This window comes from Astatotilapia calliptera, chromosome 4 (genome assembly GCF_964374335.1).
Source record: "Astatotilapia calliptera chromosome 4, fAstCal68.1, whole genome shotgun sequence".
In the NCBI taxonomy this organism is placed as follows: Eukaryota; Metazoa; Chordata; class Actinopteri; order Cichliformes; family Cichlidae; genus Astatotilapia; species Astatotilapia calliptera.
In genome coordinates this window covers 10,839,800-10,865,196 of record NC_137425.1, presented here as the reverse complement: position 1 = coordinate 10,865,196, position 25,397 = coordinate 10,839,800, and the positions used below count along the sequence as shown (strand labels likewise).

The 25,397-nt window shown below is 39.7% G+C and overlaps 1 protein-coding gene across 2 annotated transcripts in view; it reads left to right on the top strand.

Moving 5' to 3' along the window:
* Positions 1-25,397, top strand: part of olfm2a (olfactomedin 2a) — a 40,855-nt gene that overhangs the window by 9,422 nt on the left and 6,036 nt on the right. Inside the window, exons 1-2 of one of the 2 annotated variants that reach the window (XM_026164620.2) lie at positions 9,761-10,041; positions 19,259-19,408. In XM_026164620.2, the coding sequence (XP_026020405.1) occupies positions 9,898-10,041; positions 19,259-19,408 (294 nt within the window). In that variant the 5' untranslated portion in view covers positions 9,761-9,897. Of the gene's footprint in view, positions 1-9,760; positions 10,042-19,258; positions 19,409-25,397 lie in introns of those variants that run through there. The other variant, XM_026164621.2, reaches the window with a different exon arrangement.

Genomic DNA, 25,397 nt, shown 5'->3' with positions numbered 1-25,397 from the left:
TGTGTGTGTGTGTGTGTGTGTGTAGATGAGCTGCATGATAACTATGTCTGTATCTCGTTGCATAACAAGGTGAGAAAAGCAAGCAGGTTGAAGTACTGCTGTGTATCAGGCAGCAGTGATAGTCATGTCAAACTATGAAATGGGATCTAATGCAGTATTTCTTGTTATATGGTATGAGCAGCAGAGCTGAGTGCTTTAGCCACACTAATGGTGATGTGATGAATAGGTATTCAGGAGAGGTCACTCTCTTTACGCCTTAGTGCCTCAGGCTACCGGCCCTCTCGGCCCAGCTCTCATCTCTTACTCTTCTCAGTGAGAGTAACAGCTTGCAATGAGCTGGTGCAAGTATCTTCACAGAAGAATACATCTCACATGTCATCCACATTTTTCTACTTGGCATGTCAGGATCAATATCTGCAGCTGCCATACTTAAAATCAGGGCTAAACTTTTCCAAACAGCCCAGAAGGAGGGTATTACGTGTGAACTGTGGGACTCCTTTCAAAGTAAAACTAACCGATTTGTGCCCATACATAGTTTGATGAATTAAGAGGTCATTTAAAATGAGGAAAAAAAATCTAAGCATAAAGGATTTGGATTTTGGTAACTGCTTATAAGTGGAAATTATCAAGGAAATTAGAAAATGTAATTATTATTGACTGCATCTCGGAAGGGCCATCTTTAATCATAAGTCTTTCCTTTTCAAAATGACACAAACACTCAGTTGTTGTTCAGATGTGGGTCCTTGCACGGGTGTCGTTAAAATTTAAATGAATGATTTAGTCTATGAGGAGAAAAAATATCACCAGAATTCTTTTCCCTGTTATTAGAAACTCCTTTGTTTAAAGGGTAGATCTTATTTTGAATGCATTTTACCCATGGCAATCAGCTAAAAGTCAACAATGGTTTGTCCAATGAGGATCGAGCAGTATAGGAGACTGCCATGTCCTAAAGACCACCAATGAAAGTAATTATGCTATTGATTAGCAAAGAAAGGTGGTGCTTGGTGCTGCATGAAATATTAGTGCAAAGAATGACCTTTCTCTTATCTTATCTGAACGCAGACATTCGCTCACGAGTTGCACTGCAGATCTTGCAGTGCCTTCATTGTGAAACGCAGGCTGTACAACATCTTGCATCAACAGAATTTCTGCAGACAAATCCACAAAGCTGCTTGTCTTTGTTTAGCACACAGACAAACTCACATAAATCCTGCAGTGTAATTCATATGTTTGAAGAAGAACTGACTAGAGACAGTAACATAGCAAATGCTACTACAGTTATTAGTTTACGGCTTTGTAACTGCTAAACATTACATCTGTTGCTGAGAGATCCAGACTAATGTCCCATGTGGTATAGCAGAAGACGTTATAACTACTCTTTACCATTAGGGCCTATCCACCCTCCTCCCACTATCACCTCCCCACTCACTTAACTCACCCAATCTTCTCATCTCACACTTGACTAACTCCACACAATATTACCGCTTTATAATATTTGTACAAACTTCTCATTTTTGCACCGCATTGCAGTTTGCTGATATTTTCCTGTCTGTTTGTTTGTGTAATCACTGAATGGATCAGTGGCTCCTCATTTTGATGTGCAGCACAGACACTGCAGATTATAGTATATGGCTGAAATCGGCAGGGAGTTGGAGGAAGGCAAAGGAAGAACACAGGCTATTACAGGACTGTTTATTCTAATAAGCCTTTTTTTTCAGGCTTTTTCTTCCCAACTCAAAAAAGTATAAAGTGACAAGCTAATTTGTTTATCTACAAGTTTCTGCTAACCTTTACCCTCATAATTCCATGTGGCTGTAAATGTAATATTCAGTTAGGGGCTGTTTAGGGATTTCTCTCTGCTGCACACTGGGCCTGTGTTGTACTAATAATGTCTCCCTAATTAAATGTTACAGCTTCTGTGAGCATTAATGACCTGAAGACAGAGGATACAAATGGAGGCTTCAATGTGAGCTCTGACAAAGAGGTTGGACACAAGACTGCAGGCTGGTTCTGTCCCTTAATTACTAATATACGGTACATAGCTGTTAGGTTCTGGTCATTGTTTGCTCCTTGTCTATGTCAAGCATGTTTTTTTCTTTTTTTAGTATCTGACTGTTGCAATCTCTCAGCAAACCAAAGTACAATTGGCAAGACCTCACCACTCCTCTCTGGTCCTGTTAGTTTCACTGTTGCAGACATGGCAGAAAACCGACAAAGATGTAAATTCATTACCTCAGGGAGCTTCAAAATACATCTTACATCCTTCTCCTTGTCTTGCTGTCTTTCTCTCTGCCTCTTATTAGCATCACAGTTTCCTTTATAACCTTTTTGTCTGTTTCCAGAGTTATCTTTGGCTTACTTTCCTTTTGTGTAACCGACCACTGTGCTTAGCTAATCACTGTGATACCTTCACTTTGTGACTTGGTGACATTTGTAAACAATGACTCAGACAAAGACCAAACACAGCCACTTTGTCCACTGGCTGTCTCTTTGGTCATCTAACAAGGTACTAGATACATGCTATCTAAGAATAGCTACCAGCTCTACTGCAAACACACATGAACAGAACATTAATGAAACAAAGCAGTTTGAAAGTAAAGTGATAAGATGGTGGAATAGCACTTATGCTGCATGCTAAAGCAGATTTGAAAATGCTCTTAAGACTAAACAGCAAAATTGTATATAGAGATTTGTAAATGTTATGTCAATTACATGTATTTTATCAACTGAAATGTCTTAAAGTGATTCAATATCTGAGGGTTTCTAACACTCGGAATAAGACAAGTTAAAATCTGGATGAAAAAAATCATTTTGTAAGTTCAGTAAAGGCTGTTTTGAAGAGGCAGGTAGCTATGGGGGGGCTGTCTCAATTAGGAGGATTTCTTTGAGCTTTTGTTACCTTTCTGTTGTGAAGAAGACTTCCAAATTGCTGTCAGTAATTACTCCATTTACAGTAATAGCTTTCGCTATGTTACAGAGAATCAATGATTAGCTGGGAGAAAAGGTCAATATGTGGCATGGGCTCTGCTGTTGGTCTGGTGTGTGGGACATTGGTAAACAGGTCACATATCCAGAAAATGACTACAGTATTACAGTATCTGTAAGTGTCAATGCATGTCTGCACGCATCTACATATGTGCAGTGGCTCTGTGTGTGTGTCTGGGTGGGGAGGGGGGCAATTTAACTGGGCGTATCAAGCCTCAGGAAGGGCTGCACTGAGTCACATTCAGCTGGTGATGAGGGCACGAGAAGGAGCAGAACATAGAGCCATGCTGGGCTGCAGAATGCATTGCTGCTGATTGCCACATGTAGTCCTTGTGTATTGGTTTGATCAAGGCTTTTCTTTTTCCAAGCCCAAAGCAAAATGTGGCACCCTGCTTGTGCCTGATTGAGCTATCTAAGATTCAACCAAACACATACAGCTTATCGTATCCTACAAATAATACTGTACAACCCCCCATAGACAGTTAGGATTGTAATCAAGGGAGCAATCAGGAGCAATCAGTTCTTCTGTGAATAAATTTGAATGCATGTTCCAGCAGTATATTCAGAAAGCTACCCGGTATATTATACAAGATTGTTTTTTTTTCATGTCATGTGTGCTGGGTAAAAGAGAAATACTGTCTGCGAGTTTGGCTTGGATTTAAATGCTTTACTCACTCTCTGCACAATAGTTCTTGAAATCTTACTGTAAGTTTGACCATTCTGTGAGCTCAGTCGAGAATATTAGAGGTTCAGGAGCCTGATATGTGTATTCAATCTTCAGTCTTGCTTTGTCTGTGGATGGATCTTCTTGCTTTCATTGTGATTTGATTAGATGGGATTTATGGGCTATATTGTAAAGACAGTAAATAAGCTCAGCAGTAAGGTATTGTGTTGGTGTCAATATAGCCATGCAGACACACTAACCAAATTAATTTCCTTTACTACATATTCCTACACCACAGGTGAGAAGAACAAATTCTCACCTGTTCATGACTTTTATTTTAGCTAAGCGCTTTTAGCCTGATGCTAATGCTGTCACGTTCCTTGTTTTATTTTACTTTAACCCGCATTGCACAGCTTAACCAGGACTGTCACGCAAGCACCATAAAAGGGTAATGCAGAAAAATTCACAGCTCAGTGGAGAAAAAGTGCTGTTGCTCATGGAAGTGGACACAAATGTGAAAAAGCCTTGACATACACAGGCAAAACTCGGCATGCATATGTGAACACACCCACACTTAAATCGAAACGTAGGAGGAACATAACAAATGGGCTGTACTGTAGCTCTCACGGGCAGTATGTACCTAAGGTTACCTAATTGTCATCAGATTAATTAAGCTTAAAAGTTACCCTGATGCAAGTTCAAGATTAACAGACTCCCATGCAAGGTCTGAATGCAAGCGTCATATATCCTGTCATTATTCATACTCATCATCGTCAGTCATCTCTGCGGTCAGATGATTGTTCACTACTTGAATTATTGACCATATTCTTCAGAAAAGGGCGTGTCCTCTGTACTTTATGCACGCAAGTCTTGAATTGTGTATACAGTCCTCACATGGTCTCTGTCACTACTGTAAAATGTAAAACGCCAGATGAATTTCCTTAATCAGAGGCCTGCAGGAGCAATTAATAGATTAATCATTCCATGTTGCAAATACCAGTGTGTCTGTTGGCCTGAACCTTGGGGTACAACCTATTTACGGGATTTAAATAGTTGCCATGGTAATGAGGTCACACTTTGTTTAAGCTGATTTTGATCTTGATACATTTAGAAGGAAGTGGGCCTCCGTGTCCATCAGCTAATTAATGAATTATGACTCAGAAAAATAGCCAGTATTCTTAGAGCCAGATGACTCCGCTATCGTTCAGCGCTCAGGCGGGGGCTTTATTTCTGCGAAGCCTTGCTACTTCAGTCATAACAGTTCTGCATCATGATGATAGAGGTCTGTGTAATTAGCTGAGGTGTAATTTGGTTCTGTGTTTTAGCTGTGAATCTGTAGCTGGCTGTGTATTTATGCTTGGTGACAATGTTGCTTGTGCTTGGTGCTTTCTGTTCCCTAGTATTGTAGTCTCACCCAAAGCTTGTCCCTATAGCCTCTGGACTTTGTAGCGCTCTACTGCCACCCATGGGTGTGCACAAGTGTTTCCATTTCTGTAGTTGGAGGGCAGCTTCACCATTTGAACTGATTAAAAATGCCCTTTATATCCACACCCACAGGCAAGAGCAGAATGGCCTTTTTTTTAGATGTTTATAATAACAACACAAGGCCATGTTGGTGTGACTGTGCTGCAAAGCTTCGCAACATGCATCCCTCCACAGTAATGTATGTATTGCCAGAACAAGAGTTAAACATCATGTGCATCTTTTCTCATTGCCCAAAAAGCACAGAGAAACAAAAGGGAGACAGTGAGGGTTCTTAGAGGCTATATAACATTTACAGTGAAGAAGTACAAAAGGGAGGGACAAAAAACTGCAGACAATGACACAGCAGAGTTATGCAGAAAATTATGCTGGCCAATTATTCGAGTCAAAATGATATGGAATGGAATGGCAGTGAAAATTAATCAAAAAGGATTAAATTAATACAGGTTAAATGGCTGACTTCCTCTCTGGCTAATATTTAATAAAAGCTTGTTCCGCCAACAGACTTTGTGATTAGACAGTTGATTGGCAGAGGCTGGAATTCTTTGAAGTATAACAGATTGTCCTCATCGCCCATTTTTGCCATCATTTATTTAGTCCATCTAGTCACAAAAGATGGCATATGACCCATAGTCTGTGAAAGGAATTTTAAAGAGCTCAGTGGAAACATGATCTATACAGCAACCGCTAAAGCACCACTTATCAGCAGCGGACTTTGATTGAGTGATGCTTCAAAAAGCAAGATAAATGTGCAAAAGTCAAACGTCGGGGAAAAGATATGAGGCTGGATCTTACATGAGCCTCCTTCAATATTGTTAACCAGCACAATTAGCAGGCACGGAATCAATGTGGTTTTGTTACTGGCACTAAAAAAATCAGACTGAAGAATACATAATTGTGTACACTGCTAGTAGAAAATAGAGGGCTAAGAAAACTCCTCCCATGTGAAACTTGATGCATTTTTATTCAGCCATAATCTTTCATCTAAAAAATATGCTCCTTAGAATGAATCATTTCTCTGTTTGAGGTTATGTATATCAAATCTACTTCAGTCGTACCGTTCTGCACACCAAAGCAGCCATCACAATAACCTTACAGGACTACACTATTTTTTGGCTAGTTTGACCTATTTGGACTATTACTTCTGAGAACATTATATGACAATGTCTGGGGCTCTGTTTAATTGCTGGAGCAGTACATAACTAGTACAGAATACTTCATGGCTGCTGACTGTAGATGGTTATATCAAAACTCTGGTCATTTTATTTAATTGAGCATAGCAATAGTTCAGGCAGGCCATTAAATCCAGCTCAGCCATAGACCTGTGTCAGCCTACACCAGCGGAAGGCTCAGTTGATACCCTTCTACTCATCTAATTGGCAAATCTCAGAAAGGACATGGTCTTTAGGTTGCTTTAGCCTTCTCACCATTACTGCATTTGCAGGCCACTCTGCAGCCCACCCACCACCACAGCTCCAACTTTTATGGCATATCTGACGTACCTAATGCCACATTTCTCATTCTGCTGGTTGCAGACGAGAGCCATGCTGCCAAATATAAATTACAGCTGATGGAAATAACAGTTTTCTTTGAACTGACCTAAATGATACCAATTTGGTTTATTTTGAGATCTGAAAATAGAAAGTTCAGAGCTTGAGCTTGATGCAAAGATGCGTCTGTGATTTAAAAAAAAAAGACAAATTATAACTACTTTTATCTGTGTATGTCCTTTTATGTTTTGTGAAATTTTGAGTATGACATAGTGGAAAAACGGAAGCTGTATTGCCTTATTTTCATTCACAGGAGGGGATAAGAGTTTGTTTTTACTTTAGATTGGCATGATGCCAGTCTTTCTGATGATGGAAATTGTTGAGTAGGGGCTAGGAACAGCAATCTGTCAAAACATCCTTGGAAGTGTAGAGTAATGTGTGTGTTTTTACTTTCTCAGCATTTTCTGTGCTATCTTGCTATTGCATAATGCATTATTGAACTCTTATTCAGCAGCCAAACTGCACAAATTGGAGCCACAAAAAAACAAAAAAACAAAAAGAAAACAAACAAACAAAACAAGCAAAAACAAAATAAGAGCAAAACAAATAAATAGATTTTTTCTTCGAATCAAAGTGAAATATATTTTACTTCTTCTAGTTGCCACATCTGCACATTGAATGTTTGATCTCTATATCTATATCTATATTAAGCATCATCCTAAATTTCCTTTTCGCTCAGGCATCTTTCTTTGTTACCAGCTTTTCTTTGAGAAACCTGAGAAGATTGGCTCATTTGATTACGGAATAAAGACTCAGAGATGTCTGTATCTATACTTAAATCTTTGCTGCCACCCTGTGAATATGATCAATACTGCATGCTTTACAGATGATGTGTTCAAGGAAGCAAACAGTAAGGGAATTTGTAAAATATTGCTTCCCTCAACCTCCATATGTGAACAAAACCTTCTGAAATAAAATGAAACTAATCAAAAAGACTCAGCTCTAAAAAATATAATTACATTAGAGACCTGTATATGCACATTATAATCCAGAGATAAATATACAGATATAACTGGTTTGTTAGAAAACATAAAAGAAGCAAACTGTTATATTATTAATTTAATAATGAAAGATGAATACAAGAGTATATTTTTAAAATGCCCGTGGGCTCCATTAGAATAACCTTTTTAAGAAACAGGTGAAAGCATGTACGTGTATGTGCGCGCGGTCACGTGTGAATGCGTGCGTGTGCTATCATGCACATTACATTTTACCTTTCTCACTAAAACCTCTGTTAGACATGGAAAAGTGTGACTCTAAACAGTGCTGCCACATTCACCCTCATATCTCCTTGAAGAATTTTCATAAGGTGACAGCTACCTGCCAACAAATTCCGTGTTGCTCAATAACAACGACAGGCAGTGGCCATCACCTGCTGTATGTTGACGGCTCTTGTTTACAATTCCACTGGCTACCACAAGGGGTCAGTGTTGCCACATGTAGGGCACAAACAAGCACGACTTAGGCAATAGCAGGTGAGTTGAGGATGGCTGACGTGTTTTGGATGGGGCTCAGAAAGCTGTCTCTTCTGATTATCACTTCACTGTACACCCCACACAGAAGAGCCCATATCATTCATCCAATGTGACTGCTTGAGAAAGGGAGCCCAGCCATGGCAGACAAAATGAATAAGTCAGCAGACCAGGAAGAAGGCAAGAAAAGGGGATGACCTGGCCGTTTTGCCTGAGCAAGCCATTCTGTCATCATTTAGGGCATAAAATGACACGGCCAGTCGTCAAATAACTTTCCAGTAATTGCTGTGAGCAGAGGCTTGAGACATGGTTCAATTTTCATACCGCTCCATCTGGTCCATTGTAGAGGTGAGCGGAAAATTCAAGCAGCTATGATCTCAAAGACAAAATGTTTCCACGAAATCGGTCTAGACTTCAGAACATGCTGGATGTCTGGCCTGACACAGGCTCAAACCAGACTTTCACCAAGGGAAATGACAGTAAAATGAGACAGAAACAGTTGGTAAGCTATCTGATACTGATTTACCTTCTGTTTGATCACAACAATAAAACTCTGCTACTTGAAAAGTAATCTAAGCATCATTTTTTCAGCAGGTCATCTCACAGCACCAGGATGAGTGAGAAAACGCAGGTTTATTATAACTTTAAGCCAAAATTCCAAGTTGGAAAAAAAAAGCAGTCCTCTTGCAGATGTTTGCAATTACACGACGTAACATCAGAGTAAATTAACACAGTGAGCATCAAGAAGTTAGTGTCATTAGATACTTTTCTTATCACTCCGACATTGATTCTTTAAAAGTACAAGCTACAGGCTAATTTAGGATATGTCATGAAGCAGAATGAAAGATGAGCTGTCAGAAGCAGCCGTGGGTTGGAGCACCTGCATCTCTCCCACATCATGTCTCCCACTTTGCCAAACCACCTGCCCATGTTCACTGATGAGCCCTTAGCCAACCTTTTAATCTAAACACCCACCGGTCTACATTCTCAGTCCTGTCTTTAGTACAAACACGATGATGAAACTGCAGGATGGTCTCCTGTGCCTAACATTGCACTCAGTTGCCCTGGGCATTCACATGTCACTTAACATAGAGCACAGATCAGTCCTATGAAATCAGTCTCAGATCTCTCTGCTTAAGAAATAAGTGCACGCGCGCACACATCAAGATGTGAGTCATAAAAGAACAGGCAAATGTCAGCGAACGAGAGGGGAAGGAAAAAGAATGGATACATGCATGCAAAACAGGGCTGGAAAGAACAGAGGAAGGGCTGATTGGGAGGGGATGAGACGGAGAGGCAGCCAATGCGGAGCTCTGCATCTTGAGGAAGAGAGGAGGGGAGAGAGAGGGAGAGAGCTAAGAGGAGAGTAAGGAAGTGAGAGAGGTGGAAAGAGAGGGAGAGAGAGATGAGAGCGAGAATGTGGGGGAGGGAGGGAGAGGGTGAAGCTAAGGCAGTCACTCTGAGAGGGAAGGCTCCAGTGTGGTGCTTTTGGATGTGAGCTGCTCTCCTCTAACCAGCCTCTGCCCATCCCTTTGACTGAAAAAGTGGTGTGTGGGTCTAGTAATTGTGCTGTACCAGCTGTGGGGGGTGCTGCTGCTGCTCAGGCTCAGGCACAAGCTGACTGGCTGGTTCCCTGGCTAGGTTGTCTGAGGCAGAGTGGGGTTGACTGGAGCTGAGGTCTAGGGAAGGGCAGGGCAGGGCTGGCTGTTGGGCCATTTGTGCCAGGGCCCCACAGGAAGCAAACATGAGCGTTCCTATGCTAAAGATCGGGGCAGTTCTCAGCACCATGGCCATGGTGACCAACTGGATGTCTCAGACTCTGCCCTCTCTGGTGGGACTCAACGGAACCACCATCTCCAGAGGGGGCACATCAGAAAGGATTGTCAGCGTGCGTATCAATTCTTTTTGCTTATTTGCAAGTGCGTGTGCAGTGTTTTTGTTTGAGCATGCTGTTGTGCATGTGAGAAAGAAAGCGAGAATGTGACAGATTAAAGAGAGTGACACAGCAGCAGACAGAGGGAGAAAGTGAAGAAGCAGAAGAGAGGTTTCAGAGAGACGTGTGAAGACGCGAGTAAGAATAAAAGAGCCCACGTTGTGTTAACAGAGAGACGATGGAGACAGATACGCATGTGAGAACAAGGTTTCAGTGAAGCATGAATGATGCATATGTTTGTGGGAGAGTCATAAGTATAAGGATGCAGAATTGTTGGCTTGTGATTGTGAGTGATGGTGAGTGGCGGACAGTCTAAGTGTGGATGTTTGCAGGAGACCATATGTTTTTGCCAGGGTGACAGGAGGTAGAGAGCTGTCCTGACTGATGCTCAGGCTGATCCTATCTGTCAGTCACCTCCAGGGTGGGAAGGAGGTGATGAGGAACACCGAGAGGTTAATACAGTTTTACAGCTTTGAGTATGTCTTATTCCTCCCTTGCTATGTCTATCTTTAAGCATTTTAGATTGTTATCGCCTCAAATTAAACACTGGCCTCATCCTGAAAGGTCATAAGGGCAATTAAGGTGTTTTATAAATAAAACAGCAGTTTATTTATTTATTTTGAATATTTTTTAGTGGTTAATGCTTGCATAATGTTGTACTCTCTTTCTCATGAGGTAACACAGACAATGAGACAGACAGGGAACAAACAAAAACAGAAAGAAAGAAATGAATGTAATATTTTCCGGATCATCTGCAGTAAGTGATCGCTTTTCCTCTATCCTGAGTGTCTTTCTATGGCAGCTTACCCATTAAGTAAATGTTCTGGTCTGTTCAAAAAGACAGAATGAAATTGAAAGTCCCAAGAGGTCTGTGACCATCTGGATGTGTGGTTTCGCATGCATATTGTGCATGACAGTGTTTGTGTGTTCAGACATGTACACACGGAATGTTTAGACATTCTTGTCTCAGGGGTGAAGGTCCATCTGTGGTAAGAAGAGTTTTAGGATGTAAAGTGGCTTGTTAAAACATAAATCTACCACTTTATGTCTTCCTAATGTAGCAGTGGTGTGCCAGTGGAAATGTTTCCCCTTTAAAGAACACTTTCAGACAGTAATATCTTTTTTTGAAAATGTCAAGCACCTGGAAAATTGCTTCAAACTGTTAATCTTTCAAACAACTTGCGCATATGTCGGGTAATTTAGAGCAGAACTCAAGGTAAGAAATGTTTGGATTATAAGTCTTTTATATTATTCTATTATTCCAGTTTTCCTTAGAGGTTATGGCTTAGTTAATCGCTGATTTCTTCTCTATACCAACTCATTCTGCTCAGGATCAGATGGGATAAAAATAAACATCGCCATGTTTATTTTCAATAAACTCTTTCCAAACAAGATTTGAGATCAGAAGCTTAATCATTTGCATTTCAAAAGACTGGATACAATAAAATACAATAAATAGTCATGAGTGGATATTTTCTTTGAGGCAGCCCTAATTCACTGCCAAAGGAGGAAAAATGTTGCTACTGAAGTTCATTTCATCAAAGTTTTAACAAAACTGATGAGCCCGTTTGATGGTGCCACAAATTATTACTGTGTAACAGTCTGTTGTGATGGGAAATGTCTTCTCTTTGAGACAGGGATAATCTCCGCTCATAAACAATGGCAGCAAATAAAACTTTAATGTAAAACCTTGCTTCAAAGTCCCGTCACTATTAATGAGACTTTTGCCTGTGATGATCTTAGAAGCAGTCATGACTCACAAATTGTTTAGAGTTTGAATCAAAGACAATCTAGCTGTGGTCTTGTGACACTCTGGTGCTAACATGCCAGTAGCTGTTGCCTGCCTGCTTTCCACCCTGGCACCCATGCATGCTGCATTGCATATTCTCTAAGCTCAGAGCTATTTTCCAAGTCTGCTTCACTTGCTTTCTGTGCCTGTCTTCTAACCAGCTGACCCAAGAACACAGCTGACTGAATTCATGTGGGCCTTTCTGTGATGGCACTGAGCACAACACTGCCTGGGTGCTTGTACACATCTGTGTAGTGCAGAACCATGTTCCTTAATGAGCAGACGAGACCCTGGAAACACTTACACAGAAGAAGCGTGGCTATAAAGAATTGCTAAGACAAGTTAAAGCTATAAACCTGCCAGACAGAGTGTACACACTAAATCATCTTTTTTATTATGATAGCAAAATGATTTATTCATCTATAAAGAGTGTTATACATTTAAAAAGAAATGTTCTTAAAGTGCTGTGTGGACACACAGCAGATACCAGGGGTATATCTGATAAATTTCTGCACTTTTTTCCAATTATTTATCAAGTTCTGGTCAATGAGACATAAAGGCATGGATTAAAAATGAGTTTTAATTTCTTAGTATAGCATATATATCTTCTCTGTCTGACCGCAAGACAAACAAGTGACAAGTGCTACTCAAGTAAAAGAAGTAGCACGATGTTCAAAGCTGAAAACAGTGTCAAGGAGAGCACTTATTATCTCGGGCAGAGGTTTAGGAGAAATAATGAGACTTCCAAATTTGCCTTCCAAAAAGAGTAATTACCATAAACAACTACTGCAATTCAAACATCACCTGCTATAAATTGTGAGACACAAGATACACCAAGTCTCTAATGCAGTTTGGCGTTCTTCAGCTTAGTATGTTCAACCTACAAAAACTGTCGTTGAAAAAAAAAAGAGCTGTCTGTCCTTAGTTATAGAAATAAAAGGACACATTCACAGTGCGAGACACATAATAAAAAAAGGCTTGTCCATGAATCGAACCCTGCTGTGCTCTAAGTTAAAGCTGAAAATCTGTTGAGATGAAAAATGCTTGCTTTTCTACATAATAATAATAATCACTGAATCTCTCAACACTTTCAGTGAACACAGCACAAGTCAAGGATAACTGTCTCATTATAGATAAAAATAAATAAATAAATACATGTATGTGTGCACAAGACTGGCATAGATAGGTTCCTCTCAATAAAACTGCAGCAGGGTGCCTGGATGTGTATGCATGTGGTGACGCTCCCTTTGATATCTAAATTAAGAAAGCTGTGAGGAAGAAGTCTGAATAAAATATTCTCACCATCAGAGGAGAGAATGGAACAACAAACGTCAGTGTACAAAGAGGCAGGACACAGAAACTGATTGGGGTCACGCAGCCTCTGTCAGGATGTGAGACCGTAAACTTTATCACTTCCACTGCGGAATCCAATAAAGTGTATTGTAAAAATTGATTCTCAGCTATGGATTAAAAATTAAATACGACTGCAGGCTTTTATTTGCACACTTTATTTTTTACATTCATTGTGCTGCTTTCGATTAAATTTATCTCAGTTGGGATTCTGACAAGTGTAATCTAACGTCAGGTTAATGGGATGCAGTGGGAACAGCGACAAGCTCAGCCAATCTATAAAAGATCATTTTCAATTGTTTTAAACTTTAATTAATTATGTGATCGTCTAGCATAAAGCATTGATCCCAGAAAAGGGAATCAGGGTTTTGACATGGTTCATTTGTCATTATAAGAGTATAATTCCACCCTGCAGGACTCACGCCTGTTGCAATTCCTCCATTTTTCAAAAGCAATTCTGTAATCCATATTTCTACCAATGAAACACTAACTGTGTTATAACAGTTTACACAGTGTTTTCTCACATAAGCCACCCTGGCACTCTCTTGCCTGTGTTTAGCACCAGACATGATAGAGCTATCTTGCATCGCTGCAACAGAAGAGCAGAATCCAAATGCTTTTCACTACGGCACCTGGCACGGCGCTGGCTGGAAAAAGTGTAGAGTTGCAGTTGCGCACTCATGCCGAGTGCCAGCGAGTGTCATTTTCTTTAACCTCTCCAAGAACCCCCCCTCTTCAAAAAACACTTGATGCATATGCCCACCCCCACTGTCACTCAAGTGTGAGGTGGATTGGAACGGGTTGTGGGTGCAGATGGAAAGCGAGCAGGACGCCACTGAGAAAGGCGGCAGTCATGAGGGTGATGGAGAAAGACGGAGAGAAAGGCAGTAGGGAGCCAAAATGAGGCAGTAGGGACAGGGCCATGATGAGTTTATGACTCATATTATTGACTGGCAACCATGCTGAGCTGATTGTGTTAATCACTTTCCTTGGGAGCAGAGGAGACCTGGGACTTCACTTGGTGTCTTTATTATTTTAAAGCCCAGCAGCTGGCTTTGGCATTAGGGATTTACTGATTGTTCATTTGAAGAGTGAATGTGTGCATTGACATGTTTATCTATATACACTCAATTATAGCAATAACTGGCAAATCTGAAAATGAGAACCGATTGTTTGGGTATAATATAGATAAAATCGAACACTGTGCAACAGAGACAGATGTCTAGTTTTTTGGGGACAAGTACTGATGGATGTTAATGCCTGGCATAAAGCATCATTCTGCTGACAGAGAGGAAAGGAAAGTAAAGCATTTTTTATGAAAGCTGGCACTGCTGGATGACAATGAAGGAAAGAAAAAGATTATTTAGGTAGAACTTCATATTTTATTTCCTGAATAAGAATCCCCCTTCTCAATGACGTCTAGATTTCATCTTCTTCTATGTCTTCTGTCTTTCTCCGTGTACAGCTCGACCTCTCCTCCTCTTCTTAACCTGTCCATCCTCGGTAGTGTTGCAATTTCTCAGCCGTGTTGACAGTTCACAGTGTAGTGGTCAGCTCTCTTCCATATCTCACAACTTGTGCCTGCCTCTGCCTGTTTGCCCCTTCTGCCTGCTGCTTATGAAAGTTATAATAGACTTCCCGTCATGCTCATAAAGTAGGGAGCTGTAGATTTATGATCTCATTTAACTCTGGCTTTACAGCAGCAAGCTCCAGGGTTGGTTTAATGAAACGCCAGAGGAAGTCCATCCTGCAAATCAGCAGTGATACCACCAGCTCAAATGTCTAATTGGATAATACCTCTAAACTTTGCTAATCATTAACAAAACCAAGCAGTCTTAGTTTCTTTGTGCTACAGAGAATCACTCAGATAATGGTTTAACTTAGTAAGTTTTTTTTGGTGGAATCAGCTCTGATTTCTCTGCAGCAGGAAACAGTGGAGAAGCATCTAATCTTCACTTATCTCAGCACAGATTCCCCTAAAGTTGTCAATCAGCATTGTAACTGAATACCGTTTAAACCAAGCTAGAGGAAATTAGAGCCACTTCTCTCTTCTCCGTCAGCCTTTCTGAAAGCACAACTTCTCCTTTTCTGCTTATGAAAGTAAGCTGTTCCTCCTTTGATCAGTTTTCCCTTGGGAGGATGGAAGTTTGTGGTTTGAAGATATGTTTGCAGCTGATGGTGATGGGACGTCATGCATCCAGGCTATCTGATATGAGGTCATGGAAATGGAGGAGACTCTGAGTTGGCACAAAGTGGGAAATCCAGAAATATTAACGAGTAATTTTCATTTTAGTGAGCAAACCCAATTGATTTTTAATTTCTCCAACCCTTTGTGGTTTCCTGTTGTTTTCATTGCTGCTGTCTTCGCCATTAATGGGCTTTTACATAGCAGCCATGTTACAGTTTCAAACCTGTCCATTACATATTTTATTTCATCCCATACATCTAATGGATAAATTTCTGGTATAGGGAGCTAAACGCCTTCCCTCTGCTGAAACCACCATCTGTGTCTGGGAGAAAAGGATCATCCTTTAAACCTTAGGTACTCCAGATAGCCGCACTGATAGCACGGCGACAGCTCAGGTTATGTTATCGTCTCTACTCAAGTGTAGCAAACTAATACACGAGCTGCATACAGTATGCAAACATTACTCACACTCGTTTTCACTCTGCATATCTTGAACATAATTATGGATAAAGGAAGATATTGAGAAATTAGCCTTTTTCATTACTAATGAGATGTTTGCTAGACTACATAGTTTTGACTGTCTTAAATGAACCAATGTCAATGACCCATTCTGTAGAGATGCCTCATATTAATATCATATTAATACATTCCAAAACATATTTAAGTTTATGACGCTATGTTCAATGTGAGAGATCACTAGCTCTGATATAAAGATCCGTCTGGGCACAAAGCATATAAGGACAAGGCACATTTGCATTTAAGAATTACCTTTTCTCTCCTGCTCCCTAAACTGTCACGGTGAAGTTAGTGCTGAACGGATAGGTGGGTGGTAATGAAACTGGAAGTGATTCAAGTAAGCTCTTAATTTCAGCTCAGCATTTATGAAACTTTAATGAACAGAAGAGAAGATTGGTTGCTGTGAAAGCTCTCTGGCTTGGAAAAGCACAGGAAGAGCACAGCGTGATATTAAACATGTTGGAAAATGAAGAAAGCATGATAATAGGCTGACATGGCTCTGATATTAAAAGAAGCTACTTTCAGCTGCTCCCTTACTCGCAAGGGGTCGCCACAGCAAGTAGCTCCACATGTTTTATTTGGCAAAGTTTTTACAGTAGATGCCTTTCTGACGAAACCCAACGTGCCTCTGATTTTATTTTGCTGAATTTCTACTGCCCGCTACGTAAGATTTCATTTGGGAAAGAAAAAAAAGTTGGTGCGACACCGACCGTGGCTCCCTTTGAAGCTGATAGCAATATGAAAAATTAATGCACACTTCTGCATCCACTGGCAAAAATCTAGCTAAGCCCAAAGTGAATATCTCGTGCATAAGCGGACAAGCCCTAGGTGTGTGGATATGCAGAATTATTTTACCAAAGACTGCAGACACCTTAAGAATTAGCAGCTTAAGTAGATTTTGCCGTTTGTATCTAGAAAACCTCCACCTGTTCACACTGCAGGGTACCAGTTTTAATGAAAGTGCTTGTAACCAGCTGTGACTTCACATTCTAGTATTTTACACACATTCACAGTATTATATCAGCCATTACATAGACTCTATAGTTGTGAAGTAAGCATGCATTACAGCTGCAGGAATTTCCAAACATAGCATCTTGAGGGTGTGGATCAGATGTGTAGTTGCATTTCAGTGTGATCCCACAATGTATGTATTATTCCACAAGAATGTATGTAAGTACTGTATGTTGAAGCATACTCATACTGATATACATAGACATTATGACAGAACAAGTTTTAGCACAGATGACCGCTCTCACACGCGAGAATAGCCACAGACTTCAGCACATACAGAAACCTGACAGTGAGTGAGACGTGAGCAGGGAAGTAGATGCTGAAAAAGATGCACCCCCCACCAAACACACCCACACCCACACACATACATACAAACTCCCTCATGCCAAGGCAATGGCAGAATGAAACAGACCATCAGACAAAGATGAAAGGTTCTGCTGTGGCGACTGGCTCTTTTGTCTTAACTCTGGCTTTGGCTATTGTGCCTCTGTATCACCATATTATAGACTTTTGATGGTCGATTGCCTCGGAGAAGGAAGACTAATGATAAGAAAGGCACTGAGTGACAGAAAAAAGTGCAAGTCACTGCAGGGACTGGAAAATATGCAGCAAAACTGATAATACTGTAAAGATATTTTAACCAGTGTGCCAATACGTTCCACGGTGAGTCTTTCACATGGAAAGTAGAAATTCAGTCATCCTGAAATATAGCTAATATATCTATTTAATACTATATGAATAGAATATTTCTCCTTACTTAGCTTAATTAAATTTAGATGCAGTCATATAAATAATTCATGAGTCTATTTAATATGCATTGAATATAATGAAAAAGAGAAAATGTGATAAGAATTACGCGTAGAACTTTATTGTTGCTATTGGCACAGGATATTTAAGTCTCTCACATAGCTATAGTCTGTTTGCCATCCCTCGATTTAAAGTAAGTCAGATTTAAGATACGCTCTTTCTGCAACTGCAAGGGAAGAAGAAGGCAGTGAAAGAGGGAACAGAAAGAGTGGAGAGGGGGTGGAGTGCCAAGGGATTGGCAGGAATGACAAGATGTGACAGTGAGCACATTGGCTCGCAGGGTGGTTGCTACTTTACACTCCAATCACACAGTCCCCCTGTCCCCCAAGACATTTTAATCTGATCCCCCGACCCAAGGAGACGAGATCACAGCATAACACTGCTCAGAGGAAAGCAGGAGACAGGCACAGAGCTGAGACATAACATTTTATTTCTAGACTTTTCCGACCTCTTATATGGATGGGTCTTAATTGCATCTCCAAAACGGCTCTTTCTTGTCTTATTACAGCTTGCGTCATATGCTGGCTATGCTAGATGCAATGTAAATGAGCAAATCAGAATAGAAAAACCTTTGCGTAAATTGTGTAATGCATACATGTGTGATTGCAAGCGCACAGCGCTGCTTTTGATTGGATTAGACAGAGAGAGAGACATCCATCCTTTTAGCCTCTCCCCTCCTTCACTGGTAAGGGGCTGCATTATCGATCGTGAACAGCTCCATTTCCTTTCTGTGTCCAAACTTATTAGATGCTGTGCTTTTGTACAGCCTGTTCTGATCCCTTTTCCTTCCTCTTTTCTTTGAAATCCCCATTTTCCACCAATTTATCTTTGTCTTTCTTCATCCTCCACAAAATTCTTGCTCTGTCTTTGTCACGTCAATGTGTTCTCCATCCATTTGTGTATTTTCCACCAGTCTGTCTTGTCTTATCTTAATCGACACCCATTTCAGCTTTCACCCTCTCCATTATCTTCTAGATGACTCTTCTATCCTCTATCTCTCCCTGCTGGTGTCTTTTATTACTGTGACTACCAGCTCTGTCAGTCTCTTCATCTCCAGTTAAAACTGAAATTAAACTGCAAATGGTTTTGAATAGTTGGGGTGAGCAATTGTCATTAATTTTCTTAGGAGAGGATTCATTTCTGAAAGAGTCACAAAGAAAAAAGTAATGTAATAGAGAAATTATGACTTTGCAGCTAATTTATGGTGACAGAATAGGCTCAACCAATCATGATATAGGATGTATAAAAGAGTCTTTTATTTTCTTCAAAAGGCTTTATGCAACACTTTTAAGTATTAGATAAATTTATTGTCTTAGACACGTTTTATAAGGGTGGAACACTTTTCAGATTACCGTTGATGCGTGCTGGCAGAATAAAATATCTTGTCTGCCCTCATGCATTTTGAAAAGCCAATTTGGTAGTAGCACAGATAAACAACTGCAGACATAAACAACCATATTTTATTTTTTATTTTATGCCTGTAAGATATATGTGTCTCTGTATTTCTGCAGGCTCTATACCCAAGACCAGAGGAGGGCTGGGAGATCTACAGTTCAGCACAGGACGCAGATGGGAAGTGTATCTGTACCGTCGTTGCACCAGCCCAGAACATGTGTAACCGCGACCCACGCAGCAGGCAGCTTCGCCAGCTCATGGAGAAGGTGACAGCTGTCAATAACACACCCACACTGGGACACGAGTATTACCCACACAGACATGCAAGCACAAACTGCCACAATGGGCTCGTGTCTGACGCCGTCTGTCACATAAAGGCTGCTGAAGTGAACGGTTTTCCTTTACGCCGCAGTTGATCAGTTGTGCATATGAACACGACACCAGTCAGAAGACTGTTGTTGAGCAGCTGAGTACCTGAAAATTAATGAATTATGAATTGCTAATGAAAAATATCCAAAAACCAACCCATGTAATTGAATTCACTGAACCTTAGCCTTACAATGTTTCTATTATAAATATAAATTTATGAGATAGAAATTAATAAAATTAACTTTTAACAAGTCAGTGAAGATTACAAGTACTTTAGGTGGAGACTTGTAAATTAAATACTGTGTCACCAAATCTGGGTTGATTAGGACATTTCATTAGAGCTTTTGTGCTTACTTGTGATATTGATAGCATTTAATGATGTAGTGTGTATTATGAATGCAGTTTTCAACAGGCAGAGAATAAATCTAGGCATTATTTAGATGCAGTAAAGCATTACTGACTGACACGTAGAGCATGCTAATACCTAGTGCACAAACACAAACACACAACTAAGGTCAGGCAACAGGTAGGTTCATAAATGACCCGCAGAGGCTTGTTAAATATCCAGATCTACAGGCAGCACACCTGTCTCTTTTTATTTATTTAATTCATTTAATTTGTATTCATGTCTGTTTAAACAGTAGAAACCAGAGAAATGATGTTAAACACCTTTCAAGTACTTGATGGGCTATGGCAGAGTATCTTCGGTCTGCTCTCCAGTTCATTCATAGTACAGTTGATTTTTTTTCTTGGACAATCAAAACCAGTGAGTAGGTGAAAGAGAGGCTGGCTTCACCGAGTAACTGAAAGCCTAGGAGCAAAGAAGCGGAATGGAGGAGAGGAAAGACAGGAGGGGTTGACATTGATGTGGTCTTGTGAGGAGAGGTGGTGGTAAATTGAGATGCTGAATAAGCTCCGAGGCCCTGATGGATCAATGAGACACCTGAATTCACATATTGCATTCATTCTCATTGAAGTTTCCCTTTTCCCCTGACAGTCTCTGTCTGCTCCTGTTTAAAGCACATGTTCACACTAACAAAATCCACACTCATCCACACTTGAAACGAAGCATATTCCGACAGAAAAGGAAGAGCCTTGAACATAAAGAGACAAACTCAGTAAAACTGGTGAGAGAAGTTCACCTACACATTTGTGCGATGCAAAGTATATATTCCTTTATAGTCTCCATATTTGCTCTTACAGTGTGTGTGTGTGTGTGTGTGTAAAGAATAGATTTTTATATATATTAAAAGACTGCAAGTTCAGTTTTATAATAATGCACTATAAAAATGCACTAGTCTGTTTGCATGTTGATGTTTTTTCCCCCTCATTTTTGGTAAATATAATTCTTTGGGAACTGACAGGATTCAGTTCATTTTCATTCTGAACCTTTGGGAAAAAAATAACCTGGTAAAATGTATATGAAAAGTGCATATTATAAAATACTGTTTATATTTGGAAAACTTTAGATTAATTCTGAACGCAAAGCAAGTGCACATTAATACTATTTCCTCATCCCCCTCTTTTGTCTGAGTTTTTTCCTTTAATTCCTTTAATTCCATGTTCCGGCATGTAGAGGGCTGCTCGATTTTGGTGCCACCCATTTAACGAAAGTGAAGTCATTTTCGACATATAATTTTTGGTGTTGTACTTTGCATACAGTTCTTGAGTACTTATCTCACAGCCAGTTGCACCGGTGTTGTTAATCCAGGTTGGAGGATGACACATTTTATTAAAATAAGCTTGTAGTTTCTTATAGATTTTTTTTCTTCAGTAGCATGCCATTGTAAAATTATAATTAGCATTTCCGACATAGATCCCAGTGTGGTTTCTTTCAGTGGTTTCCCTTTTGACCTTTTATTTTTTGATTGTTTCCAAATATGTCCTGGAGTTCAGTATAAGCAAGGTGTCAGCTTTTTTCCCCGCTGGCCTCCTGCCCTGCATACAAGTACAAACACCCCTTTGTTGCTGACTGGCTGGAGTAGTGTTGCATGGATTGATCAAGTCAGTTTGTTTATTGCCCGTCTCCAGATTTTTATTTTTCACTGTTGTAACAAAGCAGCCTGCATTGATTAACAGTAAGCGATTGATTAAATTAAAATAAATAAATGGCTTACAGTACTTTGCCATTTTTTTCCCCTTAGTGATTCAAATGAGTCATACAATCATATATAAATGCAGTCTTCTGAAAAACTAAGTACATTGCTTCTTTAGAAATGAAGAGGGTAAGTAGCAGACAAGTCCTTCTAATCAAATGCACTTGATTAATTGACCATCTAATGTGGACACCTCTATAACGGCAGAGGTAGTTTCCTGGCCAGGTGTGTGTTAACACAATGCCATGGAGAAAAGACAAAGGAATGATCTCAAAGAAGCAAATATTGGTGAGAATGGCTCTAAGGCTCTTTCTAAACTATTTAAAGTCCATTATTCTACAATGAGAAAGATTATGCATGAGTGGAAAAGATAGTTGCCAATCTTCCCTCGAGTGGATATCACAACAAATTCACCCAATGTGATGTTCAGTGAAATGGCAAAAAAACCCGAGAGCTACATTTCAGACTCTACAGGCATCAGTTAGCATGTTAAATATTAACGCTCATGTAAGGCCACCTGTCTGAAAGCTAAACCTTGTCCAAAATGTGTCCATGCAACAAGACACCCAGCAGCAAATCTACAGCAGAACAACTAAAAACTGAAAGAATCAGTGTTTTGCAGTGGTCAAGTCAAAGTCCAGACATCGACCTGATTGAATTGCTGTGGTGGGTGAAATGCTCAAATGGAATTATGCAACATTGTAAAAAGAAAAAAAAGAAAAAACTAAATTTCTTGCATGCACACTACTTGTAAGACACTAGTTATTAGAACCAAACACTCCCATCTACTACTGTCCACAGCCCAGCTTGAGGACACCTGGGGTCAATGCTGTTTCAGCTGCACACAAGACGTTAGTTTAAAGACTACGTGTTATTCTCTGTGTATAAGCACATTATAGTTCCATGCCCACCAAGCATCCTCATTTGAACTCAGAGCATTCGGGTGAAATGTTTGATTGGACCAGATCCACAAAATCTCTCTCTGACAAAGAAAGCCAAGGATACAATAACAATGTCAAAACAGCCCCTCTGTTCAAAGAATTTAAAGTAGCCTTGTGCAAAATCTCTATTCAGCTTTCTGTAAAGCCAGACAAAATGCCATTTAATGCAGAGCTGACCTGAAGAATACTGTGCAAGAGTGCTCACAACATACTTTTAAACACCTTATGGACTCTTTTAACCTCTCTATGTAACTGTGTTGAGGTAAAAAAAAAAAAAAAAAAGTGATATGAGGCCAAAGTCAGCCATACACATAAAGACAGTTTTTAGGATTTGTTACAAAGTGAGTCATCGCGCTGGACAAGAAGCAGATACACCTGTGACTGATTCATCTGAGCTGGTGAGTGTAGAGAGAATCTTATGTGACCAAAGGTAAGCATGAAATGCCACAACTCAGAGGACTGAGTGGTCCCAGCTGTCAACTGCCCTGGAGGGTGGTGACACTGCATTTGTTTAGAGTCCATCCTGCTGGAACATTTTACCCTTCCACATTCTTCCATCTAATGCACATGTAGTGCTGTAAAGCAACTTTTAATTAGTGAAGGGATATATTTTCTGACCAAATATAACCAGAACGGTTCATGAAGCACATGAGGAATGAACTGGTTGTAGAAAACAAGGGACACAAAGTAATTGAGTGGGTTGTCAGAGAGTAGGCAAGCAAAGCATTTGGTGCAAAGTAGAATTTGTTCCAAACGCTGACCTTTGAGAGCTTGGCCTGTTTTTTGTTTATGTTAGGAGTGATATGAATAAGTATATTTTGCTTGCTTGGAGTTTTGATTGCGCATGTCATTGTGGGTGGGCGTCTGTTGCTGTGGGGAGTTGTACATATGTACCCATACGCCTCCAGTATACACGACAGCCCAGTAATATTTATCAATGTTCAACTGATTTCTGGCCAGTTCAGTGCATCGTGCAGGAGATGAGGGGGTGCATGAATCAGTAGGTTGGTTATGCAGAAACAGAGTGGGCTGTCAAAAGTGAATAAGCTGAGTACTTAGTAAAAATTAAACATAGTGCAAAACTGAGTGTTCAATAAACGCCTACTTAACAGCATGTTTGCTCCTCCACGAGGTTCGTTTAGTAACATTTCATAGGCATCCATTACCTTTTGCACGCTGTCATGATCATGAGCTTACTATCCTTATTTTCATAGCTGTAGCATTTTTATATGAGTGAAACTTGTTGACTTTCATTGCATGTTGAAAGTCATGTATAGCTGCGTTGTTTGTTTATTATCTCGACAGATTTGATAGGACTGTGCTGCTTTTTAACCTCCCCATGCTGCCAACTTTCTTTTTCATTACTTATTTTTATTAATATGTATATATATATATATATATATATATATATATATATATATATATATATATATATATATATATATATATATAAAAATTGACAGTAAATAAAAGCATATATAACTTTCTTCTGACCTGTAGTGTTTTTTATGTGCGATTTGCACACCTTCAGCTGTAGAAATGCCTGCCTTCCCTTGAAAATAAATAAAAGAAATGGAAAAGACCTTGTGGTGCTCAAATTGCCAAAACGCACATTTAAAAATGTTTAGCAGCACATTAAATGTATTAAAGTCCACAAATCACACAGTTAGCAGTTATAGACTAAATCCTACCCCTATATCACTTCTTTTGAAAAATGACACATTTTAATGTAATTTTGCCTCTGCACACCATTGCCATGGATTATAGACCAGATAGTGAAAATGTGATTAAAGTAGAGACATTCAGCTTTAATTTTGATTAGTTTTATTAGATTAGCTGCACATAGTCCCCCACTTTCAGAGACTCAGCTGAAAAGCTACATTCCCTCCCTTGAGATGCCCCACTAGGCATTTACTGCAGCCACCTTCATTAGCCATTTCTTTATGTGCCTTTCTGCAATCAGGCTTGTCTTGAGTAACTGAAAAGCAAGCTCTGTTGGATTGATTTCAGGTTAATAATTTGGCCAGTAAAGAATATCCTATTTCTTAACCTGGAGAAACTCCTGGGTTTCTTTTCCAATATGTTTTGGGTCTTGCATTAGGAAGTGCTATCTGACAATTTTGCACCATTTGGTTGAATCTGAGCTGAGCATATAGCCCTTTAAATTTTGCAATACATCCTACTACTTTTATCAGCAGTCACATCATCAATAAACACTAGTTGCCTTGTTCCACTGGTCAGCACGCATACCCATGTCACAACATTGCCTCCACCATGTTTGACAGACGGTAGGTAGATTTCTTTTTCTTTGCAGACCTTTGTAGGCTCTTTGAAATGTTTTCTGATAAAGCCAAGTCGAGCCTTCCTGTGTTTGATTGTACCAATTTTGTAACATTTTGTAAACCCTCTGTATTTCCTATCGTGAAGGCATTTCTTGATTGTAGAATGTGACAATGATGCAGCTACCTCTTCAAGAATGTTCTTAAATTTCATAGATTGTGAAGTTGTATTTCTTAACCATAGAAATAATATTGTCATCACTGTTGAATATTCCTGTCATCATAATTATTTAAACTGAGAGTTGTATGCCTAATTCTATATTCAGTGTGATTAGTGTACATTTTAAAGCCCATTCTTTATTTCAGTAATTTTTACAGCTTATGAATGAAACAGTACAGATTATGTAGTTTCAACCAACTTCTTTAACTTAACATATTTAAATTCAAAAACAGAGCCACCTCCACATTCTTCTTTGGCTGTAATATTTAACTTGGAATATGAACGAAATGGGAGCAGAAGTTTTTTTTTAGTTTTTTTTTTTAGTATCTGCACACGAGTACTACAAAAAA